The sequence below is a fragment of the Peromyscus maniculatus genome, chromosome 5 (genome assembly GCF_049852395.1).
Source record: "Peromyscus maniculatus bairdii isolate BWxNUB_F1_BW_parent chromosome 5, HU_Pman_BW_mat_3.1, whole genome shotgun sequence".
NCBI classification, from domain to species: domain Eukaryota; kingdom Metazoa; phylum Chordata; class Mammalia; order Rodentia; family Cricetidae; genus Peromyscus; species Peromyscus maniculatus.
Window position 1 is genome coordinate 26,953,850 of NC_134856.1, and position 22,216 is coordinate 26,976,065.

Here is a 22,216-nt window from a genome sequence, read left to right on the forward strand (position 1 = left end):
GTAGTTAGATGAGTTTTCCCAGAAAGATTGCCATTAAATTGTTGGGGGACATTGCATGCATGAAATACTCAATTAATAAAAATATTATCCTAAAATTGTTTTAGGAAACTACTTTTTTATATGTTAAAAGAGGATATACTATTTTTATTAGACAGTTTTTATTCATCTTGTTTAGAGAATTTGCTTGTGTTATGAATGGACATATTTCCATCTGGTCAAATCCTTATTGTGTGTTTGGTTCCTTATATATTGAATTTCTTCTTTGGAGATTTGGTTAGATGCCAAGGATGTCTTGACTGAAAGCAGGGCACTTGGAACAGGAGACTGGGTTTTGTCCAGGTTCTCTGTGGACACAGGTTTTATTGTTGGTCAGACTCTTCCCCCATAGCATATTCAGTGGAAAACAGGTTGAGTCCCATTGATAAGTCTAAAAGAACAGTTTTGAAAGTGTGCCACGTGCAGGCACTATCCTAGAGCCTGAGGAGATAAAGACTAGATACTGTCCTCTCTATGGGAGGCTCATCAGCTGACAGGAGGTGATGAGAACTGGTTCATAGATTTCAACACAATCAACAAGTATTGTATCGCAGATGTGAACGGAAGGTTGTGGAGCATTGACTAGCATGGCTAACTGTCTGGGAAGGTTGGGGAATGTGTCTCAGAGGGTGCTAGTTCAACTCAAGAGACATTTGTCAGTCAAACAAGTGTTTATGGCAGAATAGACATAATAGGCACCTGTGGGTAACACGTTTCAGAGTGTGGTTGTACTTCTAATCTCTGTATGAGTCTGATAAAAATCTGTGTAGAAGCATAGCTAAAACACTAACTGCCCTTTTCACCTTGCATGTAATTCTTTTAGCTACTTTCTTTTTTAGAAGATATGCTAATTTTATGTCTAATTTGGAAGTTGACATGCACATATATTGAATGTAACACTGAAGGTTACAATAAATAGTAAAAGTCTCATCAAGTTGATTCCCGGGTTAGGAAAGATCTAAATGAGGAATGGAGAGGTCACGGGTTATGGCAAAGATAATTAAATCATGAGTGGTTATTAGACATTTCTCATTTAAAAATCTAAATTCTAATCTTTAAAAAAAAATTGTGGTTGCTATAGCAACTGTATTAGTTTTCTGTTGGTGTGACTATAGCAATTATCACACACTTAGTTCCTTAAGACAACACAGAATTATTTTCTTAATAATTAATTAATGTGTGGGGGAGGATGCACATGCGCAGTCCAGCATGTGGAAGTCAGAGGGCAACTTAGTGGAGTTGGTTCTCTCTGTCCACCTTTGCTTGGGTGTTGGGTCTCAAACTCAGGTGACCAGGCTTGCGTAGCAAGCGCCTGTACCTGCTGAACTCTCTTGCTGGCCCAACAGATCTGTTGTCAAAAATGAGTGTGCTTGGTCATGGCGGGCATGGGTCAGAGTAGGCTAAAGTTAAGGTGTCCTTGATACTGTGGTCCATCCTCATCTCAGTGGAGTCTGCCTCTTTGGTGTTTCCCCAGCCTCTCCAGTCAGCCTTCACTGAGGGCTCTTGGTCCTCTACTCCACCCACAAAGCCAGCAAGTGTAGATTAGCCCTCATGCCATCAGACTGTGGTTTTTTTTCTGCCTTCCTCCTCATCTTAAAGGGCCTTGGTCATTCCACTGAGTCAACTTGGATTAAATAGACTAATTTTTTTTGTCTTTAACTTAGCCAACTAGCACCTTGAATTCTATTAGCGTACTTCAGTTATCCTTTGTAAAGTAATATAATATATTCACAGAGTTGAGGAAGTCCAAGACAGGGATACTGTCAGAGATACTATACACTATAACAACATGCCGCTTCTCTAAAGTCATAAAAATGTGGTCTGCGAGCCGGGCATTGGTGGCACACACCTTTAATCCCAGCACTTGGGAGGCAGAGGCAGGCAGATCTCAGTGAGTTCGAGACCATCCTGGTCTACAGAGTGAGTTCCAGGACAGCCCAGGGCCACATAGAAATACCCTGTCTGGGAGGGAAAAAATTCAATCTAGGACTGGGGAGATGGCTTAATAGATAAAGCACTTGACATCCAAGTGTGAGGACTGTCAGGTCCACAGTGCCCACTAAATGCCTGTCAGGCGTGGTGACAGACTGTAATCTCAAAAGGCAGACAGAGAGATCCCAAAGCAAGCTAGCTAACTAAACTAGCCAAATCAGTGAACCAGTTCAAGTGAGAGACTACCTCAGTATACAAGGTGGAGAGCAATTAAGGAAAACTTCAGACAGCAACCCTAGCCTCCACACACATGTGACATATGCATGACTGGCCATACCCATATACACAAGCATGTGTCCCCCAACACACAGAAATAATAAAAAATAAAAATTGAATTTATTTTTGTGGCTATATCTCCCCTCAACTCCTGGTTAGACCTCAAACCTCACCTCCCAGTCTTGAGCTTTCTATGGCTCAGGATAGACCTTTCAGCTAGATCTTAACTGCTTTGTTTCCCTTCCCACATCTTGTATAAAAACAGCTCCTTCAGAAATCACATGGAATTTGATTCAGCACCACCTCCACTTGGTCCAGGCCTTCATCTCCCATCAGTACAATTACAATAATTTCCTCTCTTGTTGTCTCATCTCTGTTCTTACATCTCGTTCCTCAGTTTCTACTTTGGAGTTTTACATGGAATAGCCAGAGGTCCTTTTAATAATTATGTGTGATGAGTTCTTGTGCTGGCTTCACATCTCATCTGTCTGTAAAGCCTTGTATTCAACTTGTCTTGAACTGTCTCTCCTGAATTTTCCCTGGCTCATTCAGATCTAGCTGCAGTAACTGACAGACAGACAGACTGACAGATGATAGATTTTTCCCATAATAACATAATGGCATCAGCCTTTTTTGGTGTTGCTGCATTCCCAGTACTAGACTAGAGCATGATGCGCAGTAAATGCTCAAACATGTTATTGGCTGAAAGCTATGTAATCTAATTGGTTTGGGGGTCCCCCTCTTCCCTGTCATTGTATTCCTTTGGGCTTGTTAGGTAACAAGAGTAGTCATGGTGAGACCTGTAAATATAAAAAGGACATATTTTAAATAGTTCTCATTTGTTTTTAGACCAAATGTGATTATCGTTTCATAGGATGTAGGACTAGATTTGATAGTAAGAATGTTCTGTGGCATGAGGGTGCCTTCCTCTGTTCTCTAGCCTTTCTTCATTACAAAAATTCTTCTTACTCAATTTCAGAGATAGGCAGTTATGAATAACTATTTCCTTTTTGCCACAGGACATCTCTTTTGTACTAACATACTTCATTAAGAAAAATGTCATAGCCGGGCGGTGGTGGCGCACGCCTTTAATCCCAGCACTCGGGAGGCAGAGCCAGGCGGATCTCTGTGAGTTCGAGGCCAGCCTGGGCTACCAAGTGAGCTCCAGGAAAGGCGCAAAGCTACACAGAGAAACCCTGTCTCGAAAAACCAAAAAAAAAAAAAAAAAAAAAGAAAAATGTCAGAAAGAGCCCAAAGTCCTGGATTTTAGTCCTGGTCCCGTGACTAAGGACACTTCACTCATTCTTGATTTCCCCTTCTGTTAATTGAGACCAACTGTCATCATAGTGTCTTCGTGGAACTAGAGAATAAGATCAAGTGTTTGAAGATGGTTTATAAACTCTATGAAGTGCCAGGCAAGTGGAGAAGTAAGTTCAGATCAGCAGTATCCTCTCTGTGGTAGTTTTGATTGTTTTTAAAATTGCAGCATGCCAGATGTGTCAGCCTTGAGGATTCTAACAGGGACAGGAAGTTCTAGAATCTGCCTTCTGTTTTCTATCCCTTGATAGCCCAATCCGAGGCTCTTCTTCTTCTTCTTTTCCTTGCTAGGGAGCCTTGCTCAGGTTTCTTACTCTGGATTCTGTGGTACTAGAGTCTCACCACTCACTTCTCACACTCTTCTAGATGTGTGTCCTACTCCTGCTGTAATATTACTACCATTCGTGCTAAGGTTGATTGTGTTGCCTCTGTGAAAGACTCTCATTTACCCATAACAACAGACAAAGGGGAGTTTTTGTCCTGGTTCAAACCTTGTCTCCCATCACTAGTTCTGTATAGTTCTGTATAGCCACACCTCTGTTAAAAATGTACACATTTAAGGCCTCAGCCAGGAAAACCTGCATCATGCTTTAGCTTTTTCATTCTTTTAGACCTCAAGTAGCATTGACTACTTGAAGACTTGAACACCTCAGGAGTTAGCTCACCCCCAATCCCCTCCTCCGAAAAGGTATAGCCTCCCATGGAGAGGCAGCAAAGCCTGACACATTCAGTTGAGGCAGGTCCAAGCCTCTCCCCCTGCATCAAGGCTGTGCAAGGTGTCCCACCATAGGCAATGGGCTCCAAAAAGCCAGTTAATGCACCATGGATAGATCCTGTTCCCACAGTCAGGGGCTCCTCAAACAGACCAAGCTACACATCTGTCTCACCCATGCAGAGGGTCTAGTCCAGTCCCATGCAGGCTCCACAGCTGTTCATGCATTCCCACTAGCTTGGTTTGGTTGTATCTGTAAATTTCCCCATTATGATCTTGATGCCCCTTGCTCATAGAATCCCTCTTCCCTCTCTTCTATTGGACTTCTGGAGGGCAGCCTGGTGCTTGGCCATGACTCTCTGAATCTGTTTCCATCAGTTACTGGGTGAAGGCTCTATGATGACAATTAGGGCATTCGCCAATCTATCACTGGGGTAAGCCATCAGGCACCCCCCTCCACCACTGCTAGTAGTCTAAGCTGGGGCCATCCCTGTGGATTCCTGGAAACTTCCCTCACTCCAGGCTTCTCCCTATCCCCATGATGTCTTCCTCTAATCACGATATCTCCCTCATTGCTCTCCCACTCCGCCCCTGTTCAAACTTGACCATCCCATTACCCCATCCCTACCCTTCATTACCTCCAGTTTGCTCATGTAAATCTCATCTATTTCCCCTTCCTAGAGAGATTCATGCGTCCCTCTTAGGGTCCTCCTTGTTACCTGGCTTCTCAGAAGCTATGGGCTGTAGTCTGGTTATCCTTTGCTTTACTTCTAGCATCCACTTATGAGTGAGTACAAACCATGTTTTTCTTTCTGAGTCTGGGTTACCTCACTTAGGATGATGTTATCTAGTTCCATCCATTTGCCTGCAAATTTCATGATGTCATTGTTTTTTACTGCTGAGTAGTACTCCATTGTATATATGTACCACATTTTCTTTATCCATTCTTTGGTTGAGGGGCATCTAGGTTGTTTCCAGGTTCTGGCTATTACAAATAATGTGGCCATGAACATAGTTGAGCAAGTGTCCTTGTATGATTGAGCATTCCTTGGGTATATACCCAAGAGTGGTATCATTGGGTCTTGAGGTAGATTGGTTACCAATTTTCTGAGAAGCCACTATACTGATTTCCAAAGTGGCTGTACAAGTTTGCACTCTCACTTTGGAGGAGTGTTCCCTTTGCTCCGAATCCTCAACATAAACTGTCATCAGTGTTTTTGATCATAGCCATTCTGACAGGTATAAGATGGTATCTCAGAGTTTTCATTTGCATTTTCCTGATGTCTAAGGATGTTAAGCAATTCCTTAAATGGCTTTCGGTCATTTGGGATTCTTCTTTGGAGAATTCTCTGTTTAGATCTGTAGCCCATTTTTTAAATTGGATTGTTTGGTATTTTGCTGTCTAGTTTTTGGAAATCAGCCCTCTGTCAGATGTGGGGTGGTAAAGATCTTTTCCATTCTGTAGGCTGTCCTTTTGTCTTATTTACTGTGTCCTTTGCCTTACAGAAGCTTCTCAGTTTCAGGAGATCCCATTTATTGATTGTTGCTCTTAGTGTTTGTGCTACTGATGTTATATTTAAGAACTGGTCTTCTGTGCCAATGCATTCAAAACTACTTCCTACTTTCTCTTCTGTCAGGTTCAGTGTAACTGGATTTCTATTGAGGTCTTTGATGCACTTGGACTTGAATTTTGTGCATGGCAATAGATGTGGCTCTATTTGCAGTCTTCTACATGTTGACATCCAGTTATGTCAGCACCATTTATTGAAGATGCTTTCTTTTTTCTACTATTTTCTTGGATTCTTTGTCAAAAATCAGGTGTTCATAGGTGTACAGATTAATGTCAGAGTCTTAAGTTCAATTCCATTGGTCCACATGTCAGTTTTTATGCCAATACCAAGCTGTTTTTGTTACTGTAGCTCTATAGTAGAGCTTGAGGTCAGGGATGGTGATGCCTCCAGAGGTTGCTTTATTATTCAGGATTGTTTTGGCTATCCTGGGTTTTTTTGTTTTTCCATATGAAGTTGAGTATTGTTTTTTCGAGGTCTATGAAGAATTGTGTTGGGATTTTGATGGAGATTGCACTGAATCTGTAGATTGCTTTTGGTAAGATTGCCATTTTTATTATGTTGATTTTACCTATCCATGAGCATGGGAGATCTTTCCATTTTCTGATATCTTCTTCATTTTCTTTCTTCAAAGACTTAAAGTTCTTGTATACATGTCTTTCACTTGCTTAGAGCTACTCCAAGATATTTTATATTATTTGTGGCTAGTGTAAACGGTGATGTTTCTCTGATTTCTTTCTCAGCCTGTTTATCATTTATATATAGGAGGGCTACTGATTTTTTTGAGTTAATCTTTGTATCCTTGCTGAAGGTGTTTATCAGCTGTAGGAGTTCCCTGGTAGATTTTTTGGGGTCACTTATGTATACTACCATATCATCTGCAAATAGTGAAAGTTTGCTTCTTCCTTTCCACTGTGTATCCTCTTGATCTCCTTTTGTTGTCCCTTTGCTCTAGCTAGAACTTCGAGTACTATATTGAATAAATATGGGGAGAGTGGACAACCTTGTCTTGTTCCTGATTTTAGTGGAATCACTTTGAGTTTCTCTCCCTTTAATTTGATGTTGGCTGTTGGCTTGCTGTAAATTGCCTTTATTATGTTTAGGTACGTTCCCTGTACTCCTGATCTCTTCAAGGCCTTTATCTTGAAGGGGTGTTGGATTTTGTCAAAGGCTTTTTCAGCATCTAATGAGATGATCATGTGTTTTTTTTTTTTCTTTTAGTTTGTTTATATGGTGTCTTACATTGACAGATTTTTGTATGTTGCATCTCTGGGATGAAGCCTACTTGACCACGGTGAATGATTTTTTTGATGTGTTTTTGGATTCAGTTTGCCAGTATTTTATTGAGTATTTTTGTATCAATGTTCATGAGGGAAATTGGTGTATAATTCTCTTTCTTTGTTGCATCTTTGTGTAGTTTGGGTATCAGGGTAACTTGCAGCCTCCTAAAAAGAGTTTGGCAGTATTCCTTCTGTTTTGATTGTGCTGAACAGTTTAAAGAGTCTTGGTATTAGCCCTTCTTTGAAATTCTAGTAGAGTTGGTACTGAGAAGAAGGTATATTCTTTTGTGTTAGGGTGGAATATTCTGTAGATATCTATTAAGTCCATTTGAGTCATAACATGTTAGATCCCTTACTTCTCTTATTTCTGTCTGGCAAACCTGTCTATTGGTGAGAGTGGGGTGTTGAAGTCTCCCACTACTAGTGTGTGGGGTTTGATGTGTGATTTAAGCTTTAGTAATGTTTCTTTTGCATATGTGGGAGCCCTTATATTTGGGGCATAAATGTTCAGAATTGAAACTTCGTCTTGGTGGTATTTTCCTGTGATGAATATGTAATGTCCTCCCCAATCTCTTTTGATTGATTTTAGTTTGAAGTCTATTTTATTAGATATTAGGATAGCTACACCAGCTTGCTTCTTAAGTCAACTTGATTAGAAAATCTTTTCCCAGCCCTTTATCTGAGGTATTATCTGTCTTTGAAGTTGAGGTGTGTTGCTTATATGCAGCAGAAGGATGGATCTTGTTTTTATATCCATTCTGTTAGCTTGTGTCTTTTTATAGGTGAGTTGAGACCGTTGATATTGATGGATATTAATGACCAGTTAATTCCTGTTATCTTTTGGTGATAGTATATGTATTTCCCTTCTTTGGGATTTGCTGCTGTGGGCTTATTGATTGCCTGTGTTTTCGTGGGTGCATCTAACTTCCTTAGGTTGAAGTTTTCCTTCTAGTGCTTTCTGTAGGGCTGGATGTATGGATAGGTATTGTTTAAATCTGGTTTTGTCTTGGAATGTGTTATGCCTCTGTCTATGGTCATTGAAAGTTTTGCTGTGTATAATAGTCTGAGCTGGCATCCATGGTCTCTTAGTGCCTGCATTATGTCTGTCTGGGACCTTCTGGCGTTCAGAATCTCCATTGAGAAGTTGGGTGTTATTCTGATAGGTTTGCCTTTATAAGTCACTTGGCCCTTTTCCTTTGCTGCTTTTAATATTCTTTCTTTATTCAGTATATTTAGGGGTTTGATTGTTGTGTGGCGAGGGGACTTTTTTGGGGGAATCTAGTCTATTTGGTGTTTTATAAACTTCTTGTATCTTCATAGGTATTTCCTTCTTTAAGTTGGGAAAATTTTCTTCTATGATTTTGTTGAATATATTTTCTGTGCATTTAAGTTGATATTCTTCTCCTTCTTCTATCCCTATTATTCTTAGGTTTGGTCCTTTCATGGACCAAGAGTGGCCCCCTCAGAATCTGGATGCTTTGTGTTAGGATTTTTTTGGCTTTAGTATTTTCTTTGAATAACAAATCTGTTCCCTCTATTGTATCCTCCACGCCAGAGATTCTCTCTTCCATCTCTTGCATTCTGTTGGTTATGCTTGCATCTGTGTTTCCTGTTCATTTACTCAGATTTTCCATTTCCAGCATTCTCTCTATTTATGTCTTCTTCATTGTTTCTATTTCAATTTTCAGATCTTGAGCTGTTTCCTTCACCTGTTTAATTGCTTTTTCTTGGTTTTCTCATCTTTCTTTAAGGGATTTATTGATTTCTTCCAATTTTTTGTTTGTCTTTTCCTCAATTTCCTTAAGGGAATTTTTCATTTCATCTTTAAAGGCCTCTATCATCTTCATAAAGGTATTTTTAAGGTTGCTTTTTTTTTCTGTTTCTTTTACATTGTGATGATCAGGTCTTACTGTTGTAGAACCACTAGGTTCTGGTGGTGCCATATTGCTCTTTATGTTGTTGTATGTATTTTTGCACTGGCATCTACCCATCTCTTCCTCCAATAGGTGCAAGAGGTGCCTGTGTCTGAGGGGGCCACTCTTGGTCCAATTGGATCTCTTGGTTCAATCAGGGTTGGTGGATTCTGTGTCTCAGTGAGCCTCTCTTGGACCTGTCAGAGCTCTTAGTCCTCTTGGTCTCATCAGCTGGTGGATTCTGTGTCTCAGGGAGCCTCTGAGGTCACAAGGGGACAGGTGGGTTTGGGACAGGGAGTGGGTCTGTATATTGCAGGGTCAGGTCCAATGGGGGGTGTTGGTGGGGATGCCTGCCCACAGGAGTCTTCCCTGCTGGCCTGCACCTAGGGCAGCAATGGGCAGGGGAAGGGGAACACGGGTAGTGCCTCTGGGGCCTGGCTAGGAGAGGAGACATTTACCTCTTGGTTCAATCAGAGCTGGCAGATTCTGTGTCTCAGGGAGCTGCTGAGGTCCCAGTAGGACAGGTGGGCTTGGGACGGGGAGTGGGTCTTGTAGATTGCAGGGTTTCTTCTGATGAGGGGTGTTGGTGGGGATGCAGGAGTCTTTCTTGCTGACCTGCACCTTTTGGTCCAATCAGAGCTGGCAGATTCTGTCACAGCCAGTGCTCTTAGCCATTGAGCCATCTCTCCAGCCCTAAAATATTTATTTTTTAATTACATGGTGTATGGGTATGTGCAAGTGAGTGCAGGTGCCCACTGAGGCCAGAAGAGGGCATCAGATTCCTTGTAGCTGGAATTGCAGTAGTACTGAGCTACCTGATGAGCTACCTGATATGGGTGTTAGGAACTAATTGGGTCCTTTGTATGAGCAGTATGTGCTCTTAACCATTGGTCATCTTTCTAGCCCCTACATTTTTGTTGTTGTTGTTGTTTTAAGTATGTGAAGGGTAGTGATGGATACTTAATATTTTTTACACATTAAAAAGAAACTTGTCCTTTTATCAGGGTATTTGCGGTGAGACTGTGTCTCCTAGAAAAGTCAGAAGTTACACACATGAAGTCTCACCAACTTGATTGCCTAAACACGTGCTGAACAAAGACAACAACAATAGACATGCTGCAGTGGATGGGGAGTCCACAGGCCTTAACACATACGAAGAGCTACAGGCAGCTAAGGGATGCTGAGAATGGGGAGATTGTCTTCCGAGGGTATCAGTGCCAAATGGTCAGCCCTCAAAATTACATGCAAGTAACAATGTAGACTGAATAGGTGATATTGAGGAAGATACATGCGTGTGTGTGTGTGTGTGTGTGTGTGTGTGTGTGTGTGTGTGATGAATTTGAAAAAGAGCAAGGATGGGGTATATGGGGGGATTTGGAGTGAGGAAAGGGAAGGGGGAAATCATATAATTACATTATAATCTCAAAAATAAATTGTCCTTTTAGAATAAGACTAATTTTATTTAAACAGAAGTTATAGTACCTTTGTATTAGTCATGATTCTGTAGAGTAATAGAACTTATAGAACAAATAGAATGAATATATATATTATATCATATATATGACTTATTAGAATGGCTTACAGGCTGTGGTCCAGCTAGTCCAAAAGTAGCTGCCTATGAACAGAAGGTCCAAGCATCCAGTAGTTGTTCAGTGCACAAGGCTGGATCACTCAGCTGGTCTTCAGGGCACACTGGAATCCTGAAGAAGTAGGCTCTAGTGCCAGTTAAGGAGTGGACTTGCCAGGGAGGTTAAAGCAAGCAGGCAGAGAAGGAAAGCGCTTCCTTCTTTCAGGTCCTTACACAGGCTGCCAGAGAAGGGGTGACCTAGATTAGAGGTGGGTCTTCCCACCTCAAAAGATCTGGATTAAATGTTTATCTTCCCATTTCAAATGATTTAATTAAGAAAAAAATCCCTCCCAGGTGTGCTCATTCATTTGGGTTTTAGTTAATTCCAGATGTAGTCAAGTTGACAACCGAGAACAGCCATCACAACCTTCCTCAGAATAGAGAAAAATATTGTGGCCTTGGAAAATCAGAGCAGCTAATTTTACCAATGAAAAACCTTAACCATTTCTTCTTTTTGCCTAGTAGAATGTTTATTACTAACTATTTCATGATCATTGGCCTCGAAGTACCATTTAGAGAAAGGACCTCGGAGCCATAGAGTAACTCAATGTGCTGCAAGGTCTAAGGAAACCAGCATGCACAAACAACCAACCATAAACTCAACTGGGCAGGTGATGTCTACCTACAGATTCTAGCTGACCCCGGAAGTGGGGGTGTGACCTAGCATTACAGTGTTTACAGATTGACACAATGACGACAAAGACTGATGCTGACCACTGCAGGCTTCTCCCAGGAACCACGTCATTTCATCCTTACAACTACCCTGCTCTGACCTAGTCTTTCCACTCCAGAGGAAGTGGGAACACAGAACGGTTAGGGGACCTACCCAAAGTCATGACAGCAAAAGTGAGTGGCCATGGCTCATAACTTTTGTCCCATTCTGACTCAACACACATGTCAACTTTCTTAATATAGTGGGAAGTTGTGTAAAGCTGGAAAGGCTCTTCCCTAGTTCTGTAGTGGTTCAAACCGTAGCATACTCACCTTCAGAGGCTGGCGTGGGTCTGGGAAGAGGCATTCTTAAGAGGCACCAGGTGCTTCTGACCATCTTTGAGATACACTGGTCTGGTTGCTACGCGGCCTACGCTATTTACTTCACATTAAGGCTTATTGTTGTTGATTGTGCACTTAGGCCAGATTATTCAGGGTGTCTCTCTGAGTATGTGCACGCTCAAGTGCTGCACTCCTAATCACACTCCTTATGTAGAGAATGAATAGGAGGCCAGCAGCAGAGGGAATCTTCTGAGCAGATCTTTTGTGCACGCCTCAGAACCGGGTATGTTGACCTGAAGAAATCATTAAGATAAATGCAAGAAAGAAAATGGCAGAAAATATCTACTCTAATGAGATTTTGTAAACATTTTTACATTTATTTATCATTATTATTATGTGTGTGCGCACACATTCATATGTATGCCATAGCACGTATTTAGAGGCAGGAACTCCTGGAACTCAGTTCTTTGTATTGTGGATCCCCGAGATGGACCACAGAGTGCTAGACTTATGGAGCACTCTTACAAAGGCCTTGTGTTGGTTTTGTTTACAGGGCAATGTTAATGTAGATTGTATTTTACAATAAAGTAGTTTCATGTTTGGGGTTATTCTGAATTATTCTGGGTTATTCTAACTGTGGCCAAGGAAGGCAGCCTCTCCTAAGCTGTAGTGTCCTAGTTAGTTTTCTGTTACAGTGATAAACACCATGACCTAAAGCAGCTTGTCAAGGAAAAGGTTTATTTGGCTCACAGGTTTCAATTCATCATCAAGGGAAGTTAGGGTAGAACTCAAGCCAGTGTCCTGAAATGAGCAGAGACCATGGAGCAGTGTCACTTTCTGGCTTTCTCAGCCCCCAGCCTGGATGTCTCGCTGTCCCAGTCTGGAGCTGGAGTCCTGCAGGATCCCTGGAGAGCGGCTGACCTTTGGTTTCTTTAAACCCAGAGGAAGTTGGCTCTGATACTGGTGAAGGTATAGTTCAGCAGCAGGGTAGATGAACTGGCCACTAAGAGTGAGGCAAGCAGGCAGAAAGGAAAGCTTGCTTTTTCCTGTCTCTGTGGGCTGCCACCAGGAAGTGTGGCCCAGATTTAGGGTGGGCCTTCCTGCTTCAAATAAACTGATTAAGAAAATTTCTTACAGGCACGCCCGGCAGCCTGGGTTTTAATTGATTCCAGATGTAGTCAAGCTGACACCCAAGATTAGTTATCACATAAATTATCGAGAACCCTGATTCCTCGTGTCTTAGAATGTAGGATAAACAGTCTCAGTTTTCTACTTCAGTGTTTTAATTATCTGTTGGACTCAAAAATATATTTTCTTCTTTCTAGGGAGTTCATAAATCACATTAAGTCAGAAAGTAGCCAGTTACAAACAAAATGAGTCTTCCCACGCTACTGCATCCTTACCAGCATCTTCTAAACAGCCTTAGAGTGCCTTCCCCACGGCTTCACTGCATCCTTCACTCAGGTCGGCATCCTGTATCCCGAACCCCAAGTGCACCTGCAGCCAAGCCCCCTGGACACCAGCGTACTAAGTGGGTGCTGCTGTCTGGAGGCCTAAGGAGAGCGTTATGTGCCCAGGCAACCTCAAAGGACCACACAGAAGGACTTTCTGATAAAGAACAAAGATTTGTGGATAAACTTTATACCGGTTTGGTCCGCGGGCAAAGAGCTTGCTTAGCGGAGGCCATAACTCTTGTGGAATCGACTCATGCGAGGAAGAAGGAGCTGGCTCAGGTGCTTCTTCAGAGGGTCCTGGCCCACCACCGAGAACAGGAACGGCTCAACCAGGGGAAGCCCCTCACGTTTCGAGTAGGTCGGTTTTCTTCTTCTGTTGCTCAGTGCAAATGGTTTTCTAAACTCTATCTTCTAAAATACATCCACCTTCTGTGAGGTCAGACGGAGATTTCTTTCCTTGAACATTTGGATAGAATTAAATACTTATATGAAGTATTAATCTTCATATATGGTAAAACTACCATGACCATTTGAAGCAAGCCTGTGTAGTCAGTAAGAATTCTGTTGTGGCAAGACTCTTTGGTAGATTCCAGAACAGAAGTGCACCCAGAATGCGTTGTTAGTAGTGTGCTGCTCCTGGCAGTCCCCAGATGCTCATCTGGAGTGAGTTCTCCTGTTTTCCTGCCCTACCCGTCACAGTGGAAAATTGTTTCCTTGGTGTTTTGTTTTCTCCCTTGAAGACAAGTCCCACCTTTTCTCCTTTCCTTTTCTTTAGTCTTGCTGCGTCTCACAGGCTGACTTCTAAGCTGTCCTCCTGCCTCAGCCTCTGGGATGCTGGGATTCCAGGCATGTCCTAGGACTCTAGCTGCTCACTGCACTGAGATACTTTTCACTGAGTTTCTAGGGGTGGCTCTAACCTACCAGCCATCTCTCTGCCGCAATTTGAAAGACGAGATCAGGAATGGATATGAATGTTTCAAAGACAGTTTCACACAAAGGTCTCCAACCAGTCTTTGTACCTGTCCCTCCATTTCACATTTCTTCCTCAAAATGAGAGTCCCACACTGGTCTTGATGGTCTTTATGTGTTGTAGACAGATTAGCACACCCCCAAGGAGAGCACCCAGTGTGACAAAGTGTCTACTTACAGTAGACCTTAGAGAGCCCTTGAAGAGAGAAAAGTCTTAGTGTTTGCTTGGCAAGTCACACACACCTTCTCAGGGCCTTCTGGCCTACCTGATCTTAGTCCTGATACACTCCAGTCTTCAGTCATTTTATCATCATCGTAAATTAAAGCAACATGAATTTATTCAGCCCCTGGAAAGGTGCTTAAGACAGAAAGCTGCCGTGAGCTGTAGTAAGGACCTAAGCCTGCCGTACCCTGTCTGTACTCCTGAAGGTTGTTGAATGCCGTGTTTAATGTTCTGCATTGCATGGTGCGCCTCTCGTGCCTGCAGTGTGTGTCACACACCATATTAAACATTATCTCACTTAAACCCTAAGCCAACCTGCAAAGACTGCTATTGCAGCAGCAGCTAGCCGAGGAGGGTGCCGAGGCACTCGGAGGGCTTGAGTGGCACCGTACAGACCACAGCACTGGGGTGAGCCCCCACTGACAGCTCAGGGTTACCCTTACCCGCCATGCTTGACTGAAGTTCCATGTAGGGCCTTCCCTGCCTTTCTGAACACCAGGATTTTTTTTTTCAGATTTCCCTTTATTGGATATTTTCTTAGTAATGAGTGAGACAACAGAAAAATGTACAGAAAATCACTTTCTCAATTACTAGCAGTTTCTGGAGTCATGGATTGTTTTTCCAGTGGGCCGAAGTAGAAGTAGGGCGGGTGGAATAATTACCCACTGTGATGCAAGGGTGGTGGGTGTACAAGGTCTACACACTGAAACACAAGCAGTGAAGTGTGTGTCCCTAAAGACCTGCACTACAGGGACGGGGAAGACACTTTGTAATTGGTGAAAGCGGACTTTATAAACATGGACCTTGGAAGTGTTTTCTTCTGTCTCACTGCTACTGGGGAATTGGATAAAGAGATGGGTTTTCCACCGACTGCTTTAAGGCGTGTTAGAATATGTCAGTGATGATTTTCATAAATTAGAGGAAACAGAAGGTAAATTAATGTTTATTCATCAAAACTAGTCATGGTGCTGATCTCATTATTTCACTATAGGATTGTCTGGGCCGCCTGGTGCAGGGAAATCAACCTTTATAGAGTATTTTGGAAAAATGCTGACTGACAGAGGGCACAGGTTATCTGTGCTAGCAGTGGACCCGTCTTCTTGCACCAGTGGTGGTGAGTATGGCCAGCATTCTAACCGCACAGCTCATGGGCTCTGTTGCAGGTTAGTGGGAAGTGGAAGATTATTCTAAGGGGTGTTACTTTTGTTTATGTTGCATTTGTTTAACTCTGTGAGACTGTGTTACTGTGCCTGTCTGAAACACCTGATGGTCTAATAAAAAGCTGGATGGCCAATGACAAGGCAGGAGAAAGGATAGGCAGGCGGGACTGGCAGGCACAGAGAATAGATAGAAGGAGAAATCTGGGAGAAGAAAGGAGTAAGCAGAGAAGGAGGAGAACATCAGGGGCCAGCCACACAGCCACCCAGCTACACAGCAAGCCATGGAGTAAGAGTAAGATTTACAGAAGTAAGAGAATGGGAAAAGCCCAGAGGCAAAAGACAGATGGGTTAATTTAAGTTAAGGAAAACTAGCTAGAAGCAAGCCAAGCTAAGGCCAGACATTCATAATTAAGAACAAGCCTCTGTGTGTGATTTATTTGGGAGCTGGATGGCCGGCCCCCAAAAGAAAAAACAACCAACAACAAGTGACCTCTAACTGCCATCTGAGTTTGACCTCATGAAAGGAACCATTCCTGTTCTGCAGAGTGAGGTGGTGTTGGCTATTCATGCCAACTCAGAAGGCAGAGATGGCTTTCTCTGTTTAAAAAAAAAAAAAAGGCCCCACCCCCGGAGACCTCCAGCTGCCAGGCTTCACCCCTAGACTACTTTGGTTGCCAGAGCTGACCCCTCCCCAACCCGAGGAGCTCCAATGGCTAGGACCGACCCACAGACTTCTCTAACAGCCCTAGTGGCTTTAAAGGCTGTTCCTAGCACTCCCACCCAGGGACCAGGCCCCACCCTACAGAAAAAAAAAATCCCACCCATCCCTAATCTTGCCCCATAATCCCTCCAATCCCAGGCCACTCGAAAGCTCCCCTGACCCCGAAGCCCTATATAACTCTGTCTTCTGTTTAGCTCTCTGGAGCAGTGGCAGCCACCCTCCTGGGTTTTTCCCTCCTAATAAATCTTGTGTGAGGTTTGTTGTGTGGTGTGACTTTGTGGTATTCTTTGGCTCCTGACTGCCAGGATGCCTTTCTGGTCTAAGCTGTAACACAAGTGAAAACTCTGGGAGTTAGTGAGGAAGTCCTGACTCCACAGAGCAGGTCAGCTGGTGGGTAGCTCAAGCAGGGTCAGAAGGGCCAGAAGTTAAGGCTGATCAAAGGACACACACATCTCAGCCCTTTTGTGATCATGCCTAGGGCCAGCTCTTCTCACAGTCTGTTTCTCCAGTGGGCCTTACTTCTCAGTTTCATCTTCATGGTATTATAGCATCTCTTCAATTAAACTTGAGGGAACACAATGTATAATCGTTTATAGCTTGTCACCTGTCTGTTCTGTGCCCAGTGAAGCAGAAGACGCTTGAAGGCCCGTGTAATGTGCTGCTGTCTTCCTGCAGCCGTCCACAGAGCACACTGTGCACTGCGGTGTTTGGCAATTACTTGCTGATGTGAGGTCATGCAATCACTCAACATTTAATTTGCAGCTCATCAGAGATAAAATGAATATAAACTTAGCTCCCTAAGGACCATTTAAAGAAAACATATAAAGCCTTTCCTATAAATACTCAAGAAACACCCCCCCCCCCTTTGTGGATTAAGCTGCTCAAATTACAGTTACTCACTGAGTGGGCATGGGAGTGCCTTCTCTAGGTGAAGCGTGAGCACAGCAGGGGCCATGCTGCAGGGTGGCTATGACATGATGCTCTTGGCCTTGCCCAGCTTTATGTCTTAGGAGGGAGACAGGCAGCACAGGCAGCCACACTGTATGTAGTGGGGGCTCTGAGGAGTAAACACTGGGTACTTAGTGGGAGTGTTTGGTTTGTATGCCATGGTTTTCTGCAGAAAGTAATATTTGAAAGACCTTTGGTCAGTAGAGAAGTAGATAACAGTTCTTGTTACCTTTTACTGAGAAGTGTGACTCAGAGGCTTCAAAGGATTTGGTTCACTGTAATAGAAAGTTTAACTATAAATGAAATTATACTCAATATAACTCCATTATATAAGATTAACTCCGTGTCAATTTGTTGTCTAGCCTATTTACTGTTTTAGAATTTTGCTGAGTGAAAACACATGAAGTGTGTTAATGAAAGGCTTTGATAAATAATCCTCATTTTCATTCAAGAGAGAAGGCCATTTCCTTTCCACCTTAATGATCTAGAGTATTTGCCATAGAAAAAGAAAACAATAGCTTGAAATAGAAATTAATAACAGAACTGATATTATATGCTGTGATTACAGCATAGCTCTGTGTCTCCTGACCTGTTTTCTGTGTGCGTGTGTGTGTGTGTAGATATGTGTGTGAAGGGCAGGGCAGCCTCGGCTGTCAGTCCTTGGGAGATGCCCATCTTAGTTTTTTTGAGACAAAATCTCTCACTCTCTTGGAACCCACCAAGTAGGGTATGTTGGCTGGTCAGTAAGTTCTAGTAATCCACCTGTCTCTGCCTTCCCAGTGCTGGATAACCAGTGTGTGACACCAGGCCTGATCTTCTTACAGAGTTCTGAGAGTCAAACTCATTTCCTCATGCAAGACAAGCATTCTCCTGACTAAGCTGTGGTTCTTAGCCTTTTTCAAACTGAAAGTAAAGGATCTTAGTCTTAGAGTTTTAAAAAAGTGTGTGTAATTCAAAAGAAAAAATAAATGCAGGTAAATAGAATATTATAAATATGAATTCCTGGCCTATGTAAATATAAATATAATTGGAAAATAGCACTAAATTAAAGTTAAAGAGCATTAATTCCTTTGTCCGCCCTTCTGCTTTAGCCTTGTAAGCCTTCCTTCCTGTGATGACCTTGAGACAGGTCACCCTGGGTCTACAGCTAACTGTTGGGTTCACTGGCAAGAGCAGCTCTATGGAAGAGTAACTCCATAGTGCTGTTCAGTGTGGTGGGCTCCCTAGCGTAATATGCTGCTGTAGCTCTGAGGATAGACTGTGCACTTCCACACAGGTGATTTCAGGTGGAAAAGCACTTCAGGAAGATGTTCTATGTGGACTGAATGAGGTAGTTGAGGCAATGGGAGGCATGTGCTCTAGAATCAGTGCCTGTGAAAAGGCTCTAACATGGAGCAGTAAACGAAAGGCACAACTTTCAGGACCTTCTCAGTCTTTACCGTCTGCTGTGGTAGAGTTAAACATACAGGTAAGAAAATCCCGACTCCTCATACGTAATTAGATGGCAGAAAGAAATTAGTGGGCTGGAGAGATGGCGCAGTGGATAAGAGCACTGACTACTCTCATAGAGGACCCAAGTTCAGTTCCCAGCACCCACCTGGCAGCTCACAACCACCTGTAACTCTAGTTCTGAGGGGATATGAGGCCAGTGCCTCCAGCCTCCAAGGGCACCTGCACTCACGCACACATACTTACATGTAGATATGCACACATAGACACCTAATTAAAAATAGTAAAAATAAATACATTTTAATTTAAGAAAAAAGGAAGTAGGAATATGTAATAGTGGTTCCAGGGCCTTAATTCTTTCAGAATTTTCCAATACTGATGTTTGCTCAAATACTACAATTAATTCAAAAGATATAATCAATCCATTCCTTACGTATATCAAGTACCTCCTGTAACCACTTTGTTTAGCGTTCAGTGTACAGTAGCTTTAGGATGCGGTTCATATCAAGGAACTTACGCTATTGCTGAGGTTCATAGACAAGGAACTTAAGCTATTGCTGAGGTTCATAGACAAGGCACTTACGCTATCGCTGAGGTTCATAGACAAGGAACTGGTGGCAATCCATTGTATGTGGCGGCCGTCCTGTGAATGGAGGTCTGCTTAGCAGAATTCCACCCTTTATCCAGTGGGGCCAATAGCATCCTGCCCCCGTTTGTGACAATTGAGATGTTTCTAGAGATGGCAGGTTTCCTGTAGGGGGAGAATTGACGCTGCTTAGAAAACAGTCATGTGAAGGAGATAAGACAAATAGCTATGGAACCCCAAGATGTCTTGTAGGAATACTTTCCTATCTTTTCACTGTACCTTCCATTGTTTACTGTAGACTCCACATTTTCTAACTGCAGGGAAGGTATTTAGAAAGAGCAGACAGGGACTAAAGGTAGCTGTGATACATATTTCATAGTACTCACATAAGGCTGATAGAATGTCATCTGTACAAGTGAAAGAATGGGGGGGAGGCTGTTCTTGGTGATGAGGAGGAGAGGGAGGAGAGGGTCACTGGAGTTCTCTTAGGTCCCTCAAGGTGCCAGAAGATTGCAGAGCAGTTACTGTGTACTGTAGAGATTTACAGCAAAGGACATGGCATGAAAAAGTTCTAGAAAGACTATCTGAAAGAAACAGGTCTTCAGTGTATGTAAGATAGACAGGGTGTTTTTGTTAACGGGTTCTGAAGCACACGTTCCCATCACTGCACAATCTCCTGTGAGCCTCACCGTGACTTGTTGTCCCTTTTATGAGGAGAGGAGGGGTTCAGGGAGATAAAAATAACACCGCAAAATGAAGTGGCCAGGGGCAATAGAGCAGGACCCTGATTTGACCACTTGTAAATGAGTGACAAGAGGACACACTAGATGCCCTGGTAGGACACCAGCAAAGAGGCAGACACACCAATGTCGATGACTGTGAAGAGACCTCACTGCTGGGCCAGAGGGTTGGCTTGGTCCTGGGAGGCTGACATTGGTCCAGGAAGATAAGGTAGGACTGGTGCCTAGGGAGCGTGGTTAGATTTGAACCTCTAGTGAGTTTGGGGAGCCCTTGTTGGTTTTCAGGAGCTTGGAATGATCCAACAGTTACACCACTGTGAGTTGGAGGAGAACTTGGTGACAGTGAGATATTGGGGAGAACTGTAGTAACTCATGTCCCCTTGCAGTTCGATGATTGGTAATTAGTTCTCACAACTCTTCCATGATTGTGAAATGTAATTATGTGTTTTAGGATCCCTCTTAGGTGATAAAACCCGGATGACTGAGCTATCAAGAGATAGGAATGCATACATCAGGCCATCACCTACCAGTGGGACTTTAGGAGGTGTGACAAGGACCACAAATGAAGCTATTCTGTTGTGTGAAGGAGGGGGATATGACATCATTCTTATTGAAACTGTAGGTAAGTGTGATATTCTCTTTCATAAAAATAATATACCATTATAATGAAGGCTATTTAAAGATAATAACAACCGATTTCACTTAGTTCATTCAGCAGATATGAAGTGTAATTAAATACAAGCTATTGCCCCACAGGCAATGGGAGTATATGGGCTGTGCTCCCACCCACAAGAGCCTTCCCTGTGAAAGATGACAGTGACCCACATGTCTGTATAGCAGCTTTCTGTGTGCAGGGTTAGTAAGAACTAGAAGGACCTTTGGAAGCAAATCACAGCACTGCTTTAGCACACTTCATGTCCATAGTATTCACTACGGAAGTCGGGGCAGGTGGGACCTCGGGACTCTGAGGCTGGCTAGTTCATCATTAGCACATAATTGTGTGTAGTGAAACCATCAAAAGGACAGCTCCAGGCGTTTGCATTCTTGTGGGGAAATGCTCTTTTGGTTTACTTTGTGGTGAATGTGTGTGACACAGCCCAAACCAGTGTTTGGGGGAGTCAGTGAAGACTTCCTGGAGGAGGGAAAGTGGATGTTAATGGTGGGGTAAAGGGTGTTGCATAGACACAGAGACAGCGTGGCTCATTCAGAGAAGTGCAGCTTGCTCAGGCCACTCAACAATGAGGGCAAAGAGGACCTCAGAGCAGTGGCAGGTCAGGTTTTCCTTGTGTGCCCTACCAAAGAGTTTCCTTTTCTCCGAAGGGCGTGGGAAGGCACACGTGGGTTTGCACACAGGGGACCGTACAGCAGAATGAGGAGTGGTCAAGGTTTAGAATGGAGGTGGGAAGTAGTTAGACCATGGTGTCAATCAGAGAAAGGAGATGCGGACTCCTTCAGGTAAGCAGGCCTGGGGAAGAGGAGACGGAGCAAGAGCATTGGCAGCAAGTGGGCCGGACTTTGTTGTTGATTAAATGTAAGAGATGAAGGAAGGGGGATCGGAGCAGCAGCGAGCGCCGTGGAAAAGGGTGAAGGCAGAGTACTGTGAGTTCACTTGTCAGGACGTTACTGTGACATGCAAATGTCCAAGGTGGCATGGTTTTGGGAAGACTAGGCAGAAAATACAGACCTCACAGTTATCAGCATGGCTTATAGCTTTGTACTAAGTTATAAATCTGGTTTGGGTTAAAAAGAAAATAGGGAATAAAAGTGGAAACTAGCCATGTTGTTTGTTAGGATTACTGTCATAAATAGGGCTGGGTGGCTTAGACTCTGGGCATCACCACGCACAGGTGTGGAAGCGGGAACTGCAGGTCAAGGCACCAGCAGGGTGGTTTTCTGCACTCTCCTCCCCATTGCAGGTGGCTGCCTTGCTGTGCCCTCACATGGGCACTTCCCAGGCATGTGCACTTTGGTGTCTCCTCTGCCCACAGGGCACCATTCCCATTGGTTAGTGCAGTCTCCGTCTGCAGTCACACCGAGGACTGGGTTTTCAACGGAGGACCTGAGGGGAAGACAGGCCTAATTTAGTCCCTAAGTAGTCAGCACCAGCCTTGGGAAGTCCACCGTTAAAGTTTAAGTGGAGGAAGAGCGGCCTGAATGATAGCAGGAGAATGAGAGGAGAGTGCAATATAAAAGCCATGTGTGTTACTCAGGGTTCTAGAGGCTCAGGGTGACAGTGACTCTGGTAAAAGGGGCGTTGCTGTCCTGAGAAAGCCTGGGGCCAGTGGTTCAGAGAAAGTGTAGTTCTAACCCTC

General features: G+C 43.4%; 1 protein-coding gene across 9 annotated transcripts in view; it reads left to right on the plus strand.

Annotated features, from left to right (window-relative positions):
* The window catches only part of Mmaa (metabolism of cobalamin associated A), a 32,006-nt gene that overhangs the window by 4,768 nt on the left and 5,022 nt on the right, over positions 1–22,216 (plus strand). For 4 of the 9 annotated variants that reach the window (XM_042277494.2, XM_006971728.4, XM_042277495.2 and 1 more), the window contains exons 2-4: positions 12,980–13,466; positions 15,292–15,414; positions 20,356–20,526. In XM_042277494.2, coding sequence (XP_042133428.2) covers positions 13,028–13,466; positions 15,292–15,414; positions 20,356–20,526 — 733 coding nt within the window. In that variant the 5' untranslated portion in view covers positions 12,980–13,027. Of the gene's footprint in view, positions 1–9,022; positions 10,259–10,508; positions 11,508–12,979; positions 13,467–15,291; positions 15,415–20,355; positions 20,527–22,216 lie in introns of those variants that run through there. The other 5 variants (XM_076571954.1, XM_042277496.2, XM_076571952.1 and 2 more) reach the window with 4 other exon arrangements.